Source organism: Puma concolor, chromosome D1 (assembly GCF_028749965.1).
Source record: "Puma concolor isolate L17-30 chromosome D1, mPumCon1.1.hap2, whole genome shotgun sequence".
Classification (NCBI taxonomy): Eukaryota; Metazoa; Chordata; class Mammalia; order Carnivora; family Felidae; genus Puma; species Puma concolor.
Window position 1 is genome coordinate 5,277,595 of NC_141676.1, and position 12,626 is coordinate 5,290,220.

The 12,626-nt window shown below is 57.1% G+C and overlaps 1 protein-coding gene across 1 annotated transcript; it reads right to left on the minus strand.

The window, feature by feature from the left end:
• Positions 1–2,998: 2,998 nt before the first annotated feature.
• RHOD (ras homolog family member D) lies at positions 2,999–12,266 on the minus strand. The gene is made up of 5 exons (XM_086676796.1): positions 12,087–12,266; positions 7,619–7,706; positions 6,716–6,825; positions 4,205–4,339; positions 2,999–3,652 (listed from the first exon to the last, which is right to left on the minus strand). Exons 1-5 carry the CDS (start codon positions 12,216–12,218, stop codon positions 3,485–3,487), a joined length of 633 nt encoding a protein of 210 aa, XP_086532922.1. The 5' UTR covers positions 12,219–12,266; the 3' UTR covers positions 2,999–3,484.
• Positions 12,267–12,626: the final 360 nt, after the last annotated feature.

Here is a 12,626-nt window from a genome sequence, read left to right on the forward strand (position 1 = left end):
TGGGAAAGGTGGTGTCGGAGCTAGACTCTGAAGGATTTGGGGACGGAGGGGGAATTTGAACAGGCAGTGATCAGGAGGAAGGGCACGCCGAGGCGGGCCAACAGCCTGAGCAACCGTACTGGTCCGTGGTGCTCCCTGGTGCGGTCCCCCACACGTGGCTGGAGTGTCAGGTGTCTGGACAAGAAGTAGGGGAGGTGGCCTGCAGCCAGATGCAGGAGACCCCAAGTCCCCGTCTGGGGAAGCAGGACGGCCTTCTCTGGGCAGAGGGGCTCGGGTGACGTGACTGGATCCGTGCTTCGGAAAATGGCTGTGCTGGTGGTGGTGAGGAGGATGAAGGAGGCAGGGGGGATTATGCGGCAATCGAGGCAGGACGAGGTGTGAGCCTGAAGTGGAGCACTGATCCTTTCGTCCAGCCCATGTTTCTTTGTGCTTCCTATAGGCTGGGCACTGCTTGAGACACAGGGGATTCCAATAAACCCAGTCTGGGCTCTTGGGGAGCCCGCAATCCAGCAGGGGAGACAGACAGGACCAGGGCACATGGTGAAGAGAGTAAAGAAAGTAAAGGAGAGCAGCCAAGGGCGGGGCGAGGCAGAGAAAGCTAATGTGTGTCCCCGACTCAACTGCTCCCCTGCAGGGACCCCATCAAACCAGGCACAGTCCGCTTCCCCTGCTGTGTGGTGGCTCCAGAAGCCCCTTCCCTGTGCACCACTGCGCCCTCCATCTCCCTGACCGCCCCCCCCCCCCCCCCCCGGCCTCCCCTCTGCTCAGAGATCAGCTCTTCTCTGCCCTTAACCTTGCAGCATGTGTTCTGGGTGTGACGCAGTGACCGCTGAGTTAAGCTTCAGGCCTACCTCCCGCCATGTGACCTTCTTCCTCAGGAAACCCGTCCGGTAAGGCCTTCCACTGATTGGATGAGGCCCACACAATACGCAAGGTCATCTCTCTACTCAAAGCCTACTGACTTAAATGTTAATTACATGCAAACAATATTTTCAGGAGCAGCATCCAGGCTGGTGTTGGTCCAAACGACCAGGCACTGTTACCTAGTCAAGTTGACACGTAAAGTAACCTTCAAGCCTGTTTCTTTCTCTATCTAATCATCTCATTCCTGGTAGAACACCGACTGCCAAGAGATAAGAGGCAAGGAAGCGGGACCTATTCTTCCCGTTTACCAGGTGAGAAGACTGAGCCCGTCCCAGGACCAAGCACATCACTCCTTCCACCTCCGTGTTAATCCTCTCAGCCCCACATCCTTTCACTCTGCTTGCCTTGCAAAACTTCACACGGCATCTCAAGCTCTCAGGTCACCACGATGGGACACGTGTTCCCCCCTATGCTTACCTGTGGTCCTCTTTCCGGGGAAGGGCTTTCTCTCCAGGTAACTTCCCAACCACCTCTTCAGGCTGGGGTTGGGACCCTCCTGTGCTTATGCAGGGCACTGTAAACACACCTGGCTTTGAGGGCACAAACCGCGGTTCCCGTGTATTATCCCCAGCTCTTGTCACAGTGTGGGGCACACCAGAGAGCTCGTGAGACACCAGGCTGTTGAAGGAACAGATGACAGTCCCTGGTTGTCTCAGGGAAGGAGCCTACGCCCCCTCCCCCGTCTCCTAACTTCTTGTTCAACATCTTGCCCTCAAGTATAGGACATACTGTCCAGCCCAGCCGTACTCCGTGCAATTCATTCCATGCTTCCTGCATCTTCCTTTATGGCCGGCACTGTGCTGGGTAGCGGACAAGCATTTTGTCACTTTGTTCCCGTAGCAACCCTGTAGGATGGGTATGATTGTTCCCATTTGCTAGATGGGGTATTGAGGCTCAAAGAGTGTTACCTCTCATAAAATCACATAGCTATGGAAAATGAGAGCACTGACATTCAAACCCAGATCTGCCACTGACTCCAGGGATGGAACAATCATCAATGCCAAAAGGCCAAGCCACATCCTCAGCTAGGAGCTGAGGGACAAAAAGATGAAGCCAATAGGATCCTTACTTCAAGGAAGTCAAGGTCTAGTGCAAGAAGACAGAGGCACAAGAAGTCAGTGTGAAAAGCATCATGGCGACATAAATATCAGCGCTCCAGGAACACGTATTTTGGGAAATTACAGAAGAGAGCGGTCTGAGCTGGGATTGGGGAGGGCAGGAAGCGGAGAATAGGGAAGAACATTCTGGGCATGGGGTATGCTTGGCGGGGAGGAAAATCAAGCTAAAATCTAGGCCAGGAAAAGCTATTTCCCTTCCCTAGCAGTTTCTAGTAAAAGCCTGAAACAGAGCCTGTAATCCACGTGGGGTTTTTAGAGCGGGCCCCTAACACCATTTCACCTGCCTCCGTTCAGTTCTGTAACCCAAGCTGTGAGCCCTCACCAGGCAGAAGTGGTCCCTCCCTCGAGCTTTTTCTAAAGAAACCGAAGGGGTGTGTGTTTGTGGCTGGTTCTACGTGCTAGGACCTCATCCGATAAGTTGAAGGCCTTAAGAAAAATGACCGATTTGTCGAGGAAGAAGGAATTCTGCCTCAAGTCAGCAACACAGAAAGCCTGCCTGAGTATCCAGCCTGCCACCCTGCAGAATTCAGCCTCAAGACTGCAACATCAACTTACCTGAATCTCCAGCCTCCTCCTGCTGGCCCCTCTGATCATGTGAGATAATTAATATAATATCGAGTATATTACGTATATTACAGCTCTGCAGTATTACATATTTATCATAAACTAAAATAAGACTTGTGAATGTTTTGTGAGCACTTACTGTGTGCCAGGCACCTGCTAAGTTCTTTGCGTGTGTCTCATGAGGCTCTTACTCATCTAAAGGCTCCATGACATCATTTGTGATTGGTCCCATTTCACAGATGAGGATATTGAGATGCAGAGGGTGGAAGTAATTTGCCCAAGGTCCTAAGGTGACAAAGCCAGGTTTGGATCCAAGAGGTTCCCCTCCAGTGCCTACAGGTGGTGAATTCTTACCTGCTACGGAACATGCGTGTAAAGCAAGAGACATGATATAACTGACAAAAGATGTTGTTTTACTTGTTATAGTTACCACTGGATGGGCAAGGGGGAAGGGGGAAGGGGGAAGGGCAAGGTGTGAGTTCTGACCCAGGTTCCTAGAAGCGCAAGGTCCTGAAGGTGCAGCCCTGGGAACAGCCGCTAGGCGGCACCAGGCTGCACAGGCTGCTTCCGGATGTGCGGTCCAGGCTGGGGGCTGGGCGTCTGGTAGTCATTCTAGGCCACTCCAGGGCTAGCCCCCACAGGGCTGGTGGGCTCTGGAATCCCCTTCCTCAGGCCTCAGGGGGGTTACGCTCCAGTCCAGGGACCACAGACCCGGGGTCCGGTGCCCGGCCTTCATGGTGTCCATCTGTTTTGAGGTGCAGTTCGGTAGTCACAGCCTGGGGACTGGGTCTAGCCCAGTCAAGTGGGCAGAAAGAAGGTCAGCACCCAGCTCCTTCCTATGCTGCTGGGGTGGTGGGGGCAGGGAAGGCCTCAAGATGTCAGGTCAGCACACAAAAGCTCCGGGTAACCCTCCTCCAGAAGTTGCGACTGCGGCTGCTCAGGGCCACCTCGGCTGCTTCCTGGAAGACCGCGTGGACGTTTTCCTGGAGCAAGGCCGAGCACTCAAGGTAGGCCACTGCGCCCACGGACCTCGCCATCTCCTGGCCCTAACAGAGAGAGTGCACAGGGCTGCCATGAGGTACAGGACTTGGGGGCCTCACGTCCCGCCTCCCCGCAGCCCTCGTGGTCATCCTAGGGAGTCTCCAGGACAAAAGTGGAAGGAGAGTTTTTCTAGGACCCCTACAGCTCCTGCCCCCGATCTCGACCAAGCACTCTCGTGGCTTCGTTGGGTTTCCTGCCTCAGCTCCAGGATGGGTCCCTGCCTCTCAAGGCACCAACTAATTGACTTCCCAGGTATGTAGCAGAGAGGGGCCTGCAGAAGAGCTAAGTGTTCTTCTCCAGACCTCAGGTTCCCTATCCGTGAAGTGGATGGGTAGGATTATCTGAATGTGCACACCACTGGCTCTCTCTTCCATAGGCAGAACCTTCCAGAGTGTTCTAGGTACCACTTCCAAACCCAGGCAATTCTGAGATGACCCCTGCCCTGACCCACTCTTAAGTGTGCTGGATGTCTGGCCCTGCTGACAGGCTGGGCTACATCAGCGTACCCAGAAGTTCCCCCCGCCCCCAGAACCGGGCCCCTGGGCAGAGTTTCCTACCCTGTGGTAGGTAACAGGCTCCAGTCTATTTTTCCGCAACTTCTTCACCAGCGACTTGTCCTTGCGCAGGTCCGTTTTGCAGCCCACGACAATGAGGGGCACCTCCTTGCAGAAGTGGTTCACCTCTGGGTACCACTGCGGGGAGGGGGGCAGTGCAGGTGTGTATTAGTCATAGGGACTGTTCTTTTCTGCAGATGGGGAGGATGGGTCACTCTCCTGCTCCCCAGGCAGACTCCAGTGGTGATAATCAGTACAGCCAACATTTAGGGAGAACTACTCTGAGCTAGGCTCTAAGACTTCACATGTATGATATCATCAATCCCCCAAGTCCCTGTGAAGCAAGTTCTATCATCAGTCCCATTGTACAGATGCACTAACTGAGGCTTGGAGAGGCTGTATAACTTGGCCTTGGCCACACGACTAGAAGTGGCAGGATTTGAGTCCAGGGGCTGGGGCCCAGAGCCCTGCTCCCACCTGGTCTAGAATCCTGCCGCTCTGCAAGGTAAGGGCTCCCAAGTCCACCTCCCAGCTGGGTAAGATATATAAGGAAATAAGTCATCCTTTAAAAATAAAGCAGCTCACAAAATGGATGCAGCAGCTGTTTGCCTGTCGGAGGGAACACTTCTGTTCTGTGTCAGCTGCTCTTTGGAATGTGAGGCTCCGGGGCCTGGTTATTCCAGCCTGGACAACCACTGGGAAGTCTAGAATCTGGAGACGGGGGCTTTATATGTCTAGGAGTGCATGCCTGCTCAGTTTGTGTTCTGGAAAAATACTGGCATCAAACCGTCTGGCTCCTGGAGACAGATGGGGCCCAGGTGGGGTCCTGGGCTGACTCCCCAGACCCCAACCCCCTCCACACAACCGCACTTGAAAACAGTCTCCAAAAATGGTCTCCACCATGACTTCACCTTGCTAAATCCAACAGTGAATCCTCAGCCTTCAACCTACCTGAGCCCTGGCACCAGCCAGGGATCTCTCCCTCCTCTACGACCTGGGTGGCGCTTTGCCCTAGGACCCTGCTCTCTTGGTTCTTCTCCTTGGGTCTTCAAGGGTCCTCCCTACCCCCACCCCATCTTGTCCAAAGCTGTTCCCCACTAGCAGTCCCCAAATGGATCTGCCCAGCCCGGCCTGGCCCTCTCCTGGGAACGGCAGACTAAGACCTCCGCCTGTCTACCTGGCCCTCCACTGGGATGTCCAACAGGCCCCCATCTCCCACCTCCTCACCCACCCCTTGTTCCTTCTCATCTGAGCGGGGGGAAATGGCAAGGCTACCTTCCACTTGCTCTGGTCAAGGCGTCTCTCCCACCTACATCCAATCTGTAAATCCTGATGGCTTTCCAAACAGGGTCTATACCCACCCACCTCTCACCATGCCCCCTGCTAGCACCCTGGTCACAGCCACCACCACCCACCATCTCTCCTAGGGCCCCAGCACCTAGAACAGTGCCTGGTGCACAGATGTGTTGCCATTTTATTTTTATTAAATTAAAAGAAATTTTTTAAAATATTTATTCATTTTTTGAGAGAGAGAGAGAGAGAGAGAGAGAAAGAGAGAGAGCGCGCGCAAGTGAGCATGAGTGGGGGAGGGGCAGAGAGACAGGGAGACACAGAATCCAAAGCAGGCTCCAGGCTCCGAGCTGTCAGCACAGAGTCCGATGCGGGGCTTGAACCCACAAAGCGCAAGATCATGACCTGAGCCAGTCAGATGCTTAACCAACAGCGCCACCCGGGAGGCCCCATCAAGGCTGCCACTTGAATAGATGTGTATCTTGGAGCAAAGGATCCATTCTGGAGATAATACTACTATGGGCTCCATCAGGTTGTTAGATGGAGTGAACAAGTGAACGTGTGGAAGTGCCCGCCCACAACGGTGCATGGCATAAGGAAAGTTCTCAATAAATATTATCATCGTCACTGTGGTTAATGTTACTGATGCTGTCACCAGCTGTGCTCCGGAACCCTGAAGCACACAGTTCACGTGGAGGCCTGGCAGCAGTGGGGTAGGAGCAGAAAAACTCAAGGGACCACATCCCTGACACCTGGGGGCAGGGAGAAGCCTTGGGAACCCCCGACATACCTGGGGGGTGGGTAGTTTGGGAGGCTGCTAAAAGCTAGCGGTCACACAGAAGGGGGCTGAGCTGCTAGAAGCTGACCATTCATGCATCTTTGGGCAGGCCCAGGCTGGGGATATGCAGGGGCCCCTGAGTCATCCAGTATTCTCAGGCAGGGTCACCAAGGAAAGAGCCACAGCATTCTGAGTCCAGTACAGAGCAGGCAAGGAGCACTGGACTGGGAATATGAGGCCAGACCCTGCCACCAAATCCCTACGGCACCTCTGGCAAGTTGCTACCCTTGCTCTGGGCCTCGGTTTCCCCATATATATGCTAAAGGTGCTGGACTGGATGCCATCCAGGGCCTGCCACACTCTGGCAGTCTGCTGAGTCAAGGGTGGGGGCAGAGCGGAGTGGCCTGGTTATGGGGACTGTACCTCCCCAAGTCCCTGGTACCTACCCGGTTAAAGATGTTGTCAAAGCTGTGTGGGCTGGTTACATCAAAGCAGAGGAGCAGGACACTGGCATCAGGGTAGAACAGGGGCCGCAGGCGGTCATAGTCAACTTGTCCTGCGGAGAGTGGGGGTGGTCACTCCCTCCAGATCTCCCCCAACATCAGGGAGGTCATCCCACCAGACAGGGGCGTCTGGATCAGGGCCTGGTTGTGTGCCTCAAGGTCTTAGCAGATTCAGTGCTTAGCTGGTCATTCCACGTGAATGTCTCCCTCGGGGCAGTGTTCCCCTGGCTTGCCCGTGGGATGTGCCAGCCCTGGCCTGGGTGACACCACTTGCTGAGAGAGCCCTGTTCTGGAAGGAGCGGAGGGGAGGGCGGAAGCCCAGTCTGCAGGGACTGAGCCCATCCCGCAGAAGCCTGCTTTGCCCCGGGCATGGGGCTGAGGACTAAGAAGCGGTAGGACCCTGGGGAAAGGCACCTTGGCGCATGCATGACGGTAAGGGGGCTGCTGGGCCTCCCTGGGGTTAGCGGTCAGCTCTGGCATGGATGTGACCGAACCCTCATGTAGGCGAAGTCAGGAAGCTGGAGGGCAGAGGTCAAAGTCAGGCAGTTCTTACGGAAGCTAAAGCCAAGGTGGAATGCTTAGGAGGCCAGGAACAGTTCACCCCTTGAGAGGAAGGCGCTCTGGAATCCCCCTTGTCTGCAGGATGCACTTGGCTACCCTGGGCTGGGGGAGGCAGCAGACACAGGCACAGAGGCAAAGTGGGTTCGGGTTCCTGGGGACCCTAACCCTGGCCAACACCTGTCCCTTGGTGATTGGTTGGCCTCCCTGGTTCAGAAGGAAAGGAGTAGGGCTTGGCTTCTGGGCATGTGAGGCTCCCCTCCCGCCCTCGCAGCCCTGCATACCCACCTGCTGTGTCCCAGATTTGGAGGTTCAGGGGTTTGCCCTTCATTTGCAGATTAACGGTGACCCGCTCAAACACAGTGGGGGTGTAGCTCTGAGGAAGAAGGGGACAAGATGCAGGCTGTGAGGACAGCTTCTGAAGCAGGGTGGCCCGCACTGCCCAGGCCAGAGAGAGCCCACGAATGCCTGCAGCACAGCTCCGGTTTGGGAGTCTGACGGTGTGAGGGAGACAGTCTCCGGGAAGCAGGCTGTGGCCAGCAGGGTTGAGGCCTCGAGCTGCCGCTTCCTCCTATTTGCCCCAGCAAGGCCCTGAACCTCCCCGGCCTTCTTGACGGTAAAGTGGGAATATTAAAAGCACCGAATGCAGGGTGCTGCTGTAAGGATTCAGTGAGAGGCTCTGTGCAGAGCCTGGCACAAAATAAGCACTCTACACATGCCAGCCACTGTTATTTTTATCTTTGTCCCCCTGGATGGGGGACTGTCCCATTTCTGAGTCTTCCTTCATTCTGTCCCCTCCTCCTAGAATGACATTAACCTACATCTGTTCGTTCGTTCATTCATTCATTCGTTCGTTCACACATTCATTCAGTAAACATCGGCACCTTCTCTGGCTCTGGATATTGGGGAACAAGTAATAAACAAGGCTCACTGTGTGCCCTGGGGAGCTTTGCAGCTTTTGGGGGGGAGGGTCCCTGCTTTGTCTCTCAACCTCTCAGGCCCCTGCCCCATGCCACGTCCCCCAGGATGCCTTTCTGGAACCCTTCCCACACCCTCTCTATTTCTGCCTTTCTTATTTGCCCTGCGGGCATCAGGAGGAAGTCACCCAGACCACATGCCCTTCCTGCCCAGGCTGAGAGCCTGACTGCATTCCTTCTCCGTAAAGGCTGGGTGAATGGAAACAGGGTGGGTTTTGCGCACAAGACGCAGAAATGAGAAGGGGGAGCTTCTACGGATGGGGTCTGAGCAACAGGTGAGGAGGTTTTCAAAACTCTACCACAACACAAGCCCTTGGCTGGAGCGGGAAGCTAGACCAGCTACGTCTTGGGTCCCCAAGCCTCACCCGCTTGCTCAGGGTTGGCTGGCGGGATCACAGCATAGGGAGACCCTGTCCTCCCCCCTTCCAATGCCAGGTGGGGCCCCCAGCTGCCTGTGACTCAGGAGGACTTCAAGCCTGCCTGCCTGCCTGCCCGCTGGCATTCTGAGTCAGGCCCTGGCTGCGTGGAGGGGCGGCCCCTTAGTGGTGGGTCAGTGCGGTCCTCCAGGCCACGTGGGAAGGTACAGGGGGAGGATGGAGAAAGGTGAGTCCCAAAGTGGGCAGATGGGGAAGTCGAGGCTGACCCTGGGATAGAGGTTCAATCCGCCCTGGACCCTAGCCACCTGTCACTCTCTCTACTAGTGGGTACAGACGAGGGCTCCACCCACCTCCCCAGCACCCCCCTGCCCTGGCCCCCTCCCCTCAGGCCCTTTGTCTGGTGGGAGGCAGCGTGACTTGGTGGCTAGGAGCACTGGCTTTGGAATCAGATGTTCCCGCTTTAGGACTGGCTCTGGCCCTCACCAGCTGTGTGACTTTGGGCCCGTCCCCTCTCTGGTTAAAGAAGAGTCTCCCTTTTTAGTGTAGGGGAGACCGACTGGCAGGCAAGGCCCAGCATCAATGCCCACTACTTAGAAAGCTGGTCGCCAGGGGCAATGTCCGCGCCAGCTGCCATCCATCCATCCCTCCAGGGGATGCGCCCTTCCCCTGCCTATCACCGTGGAGGGCACTGACACCTGCTTCCACTCACCCACTCACCTGTGGCAGGACCCCTCCTGATGTGACGCGGAGGGCAACCTGCCACAAAGCTCTTGGGAGACACGTGTCAGTACCTCGCAAATGCCTGTGGAGATGACAGCGTCGTGCACATTTTCTAGGCATCGACCATGCGTGGCCCTCCATGCGTACTGTCCCTGACCCTTGCATCCTTGGGAAGTGGGCACTATTCCCATTTTCCTGACGAGGACAGAGGAGGGAAGTGAATTGCCCGAGGTAACATACTAGACAGCCGGCTAAGGATGGAGTCAGGTCTTTCTGGCTCCAGAGGTCAGGCTCTGTCCCCGGTCATGTGCCTTTTCCTGAGGTCACCGACTCTCTGGCCCCTGGTGCCAGGAGTGGGTAGGAAAGTCCCATTCCAGGCTTCGTGGCTGGGTTGCTCCCGGGGCTTGGAACTGTCACAACCCTCCCCCCTACTCTGCAATGTCATCCTGGAGACTTTTACACCTTCTGTTGTGTTCTTTGAACCACCAGGCAGGGTCACTCTGACCATTAAGTGCCTAATCTTATCTGTTAAGCTGTCCTCAGCCAGGATGGCAGGGTGAGGCCTGAGCTAGACTAGGGCGGAGATGACTCAGGCTTGGATCTGTCCTCATGGGGCTCACAGACAGACAGATGGGTCATTATAGGACAGGAGAACGTAGGTCAAGAAGAGAGTCAGGGGTTTCACACCCATGAGAGTCCCTGTGCAGACCAGGAGGGGCTCAGCTGGTTCTGGAAGGTAGGGCTGGTGCTCTCTGCCCCCTCCCCTCCCCACTCCTCCATGGGACCCCTGGGCTTTGGAATGGTTGCTGAGCCAAATGTCAGCCAGGACTGGGCAGAGGCTGGTGCCCAGCCTGGACTGCCTCTGCCTCAGGAGCTCTCTCTACTCTGTTCCCCTGCCCCAAGGCTGGGCCACAGACAGACAAGAGTCACTGAGGCCCCTTTAAATCCCAGCCTACTCTCTGTTCTTTGGGGGCCTCCAAGTCTTCTAGCTGCTGGCTCCCATAGCTTGGAGGGCTGCCAGGAGGAGGAGTTTAGGGGCAGGAGCAGAAGGCTGGTCTGGCAGGCAGAGCACCGGGGGCTACGAAGAGTATTCTGGTCAGGGGCGGGGAGAACTGGGCTCCTGACCTGCACTGCCACCACTGGGCTCCCTAAGGCAAGACTGTCGCTGTGGCTTCACTTTTCCCACCTGTAACATGAGGCCTTTCCAGCACTTGGACCTTGTAGTTCTCTTAAAAGGAAAGGTCTTTCTTGGGCCTGGAGACAGAGGGGTCCCTAAACAGATGAGGACAGGTCAGGTCCATCCCCCTGGTGACAAGCATGTCCTCCCTTCTCCTGGCCAGCTGCAGCCTATCCTTCAAAACACACATTCCATCAACTTCCAGACGACCATTTCCACGCCGCCACCTCTCTGGAATCAGGATGAGCCTTGCCATCAGGGATGTCTCAGAGCCCAAGATACTCCTCCTAGCTGGTCTCCTGGACCCTGGCTGGCCTGGTCCCTCTGCAGGCACTCTCCCCACCGTGTCGTAATTGTTGGGTTCCCATGCGCAGCATGTGGGGGCCCAGAAACTTGTCCAACCCAACTTAAAAATGTGACTGGCCAGCGGAGGTGACGTCAGCTCCATAAACCACAAAGCAAAAGTTGGCTCGATGCTGCCACAGTGGAAAGGAAGGTCTGACACTTTTACCAGGCCTGGCCTCTCCTGCCTCCCCCCGTCGGACTCCCAGGGCTTGAGCAAACCCAGGGGTTTGGAGGATGCTGGGACAGGCAGGAGGGAGAAGAAATGCTGGAAGCAAACCCCCGGACTCCCAGGAGAACTGGGCTGAGAGGTGGCACAGTGAGTGGGTCCAGCCCCTGTCCTGGTGCCTGTGAGTCCGCGTAGACAGTCAATGAGCATGCTAGTGAAGGACTGAGGGCCCACGTGCCCAGAGCGTCCAGGATGTGCCAGGTCCACAGGGGCTGTCTCTCAGCCTTACCTTAATTCTGCCTCACCACCACTCTTAAGTCTCCTGCCCTATGAGATTGTGTGAGGAAACAGAGGCTCAGAGAGGCTAAGCAAGTTACTGAGGGCCACACAGTTTGTTAGAAGACAGCTGAGGTGCCAAACAAGCTGCCCGACCTGAGTCTGGTATGCTTTGGCCCTCCAAGACAGAGCCCACGACACGTCCGTTGTACAGGCAAGAGCTGGTGGAGAAGAGATGACATCTGCCAACTATCGGTGAGTCTTTCCTGTCGCCGGCTCAGAGGTGAGCCCTTAACCCGTACTAACTCACCCTTCACAGTGACCCTGGAAGGTGGGCACCATCCTTATTCCTCTGATGCGGTTAAAACAGGCACAGAGAGGTAGGGGACTAGCCCAAGGGTGCACAGCTTTAGGTGGCAAAGTCGTAATTCGAACCCAGGCAAGGGTGGCTCCAGTGTCCTCAGTCCCTCCGAGCCATGCCGCGCCACCAAGTGCTCTCTTAGGATCTGCCGGGTACCCAGCTGGCCCAAGTCCGTCCCACGACACCTCTCCCAGGTACGTGCCATTCTTGCCACTTTGCAGATGATACCACCGAGGCCCTCGCTGCCGATGGCGGAGCGAGAAACGCCTTGGCGCCCACACTCTGCTGGGAGACCCCTTGGGAGGCCGGGGTTGGGGGCGGGGAGCGCGCGAGGCGGGGTTGGGGGCTGCCACTCACCTCGGGGAAGGCCCCCTCAGTGAAGACCATCAGCAGCGACGTCTTCCCGCAGCCGCCGTCGCCCACCAGCACCACCTTGACGGACCGTGCGCCCGGCGGCGCCTCGGCGTCCGCGGTCTGGGCGGCCTTCATCGCGGGCCGGCGGGCTTCGGCGGGCTTCGGCTCGCGGCGCGCGGGGCGGCCGGCGGGGCAGGAATGTGGAAGGGGCGGGGCGGCGGGAGGAAGTGCGCGCCCGCGGCCGGGGGGCGGGGCGCGGGGCCAGGTGAGAGCCCGGAGGCGTGGCGAGCGGGCGCGCCGGCCCCTCGGGACGCCCTTCTGCAGCCCCTGCTGAGGGAGGGGGCCGGGGCCGCGGGAGGGGGCCTCCCCCACGCTCTGCCTCCGTCCTCGGGAGGGCACCCGGGGCTGATGAGGAGAAGACAAGGAGCTGGACAGTGTGTGGGGGCGGTGTGGACGGGGAAAGACGAAGGCACCTGGCCCCCTTCCCCTGGGAGGAAAGCGGTGGGGGGGCGGGGGTGGGGTGGGGGCGGGGGTCAGCCCGGT

Coding starts and splice junctions, on each gene's coding strand:
- RHOD (XM_086676796.1), bottom strand. CDS start 12,218: ATGAAGGCCGCCCAGACCGCGGACGCCGAGGCGCCGCCGGGCGCACGG. Junction 7,707..12,086: donor CTGAGGGGGCCTTCCCCGAG/GTGAGTGGCAGC, acceptor CTTCTTCCTCAG/AGCTACACCCCCACTGTGTT. Junction 4,340..6,715: donor TTGACAACATCTTTAACCGG/GTAGGTACCAGG, acceptor CCCTCCCCGCAG/TGGTACCCAGAGGTGAACCA.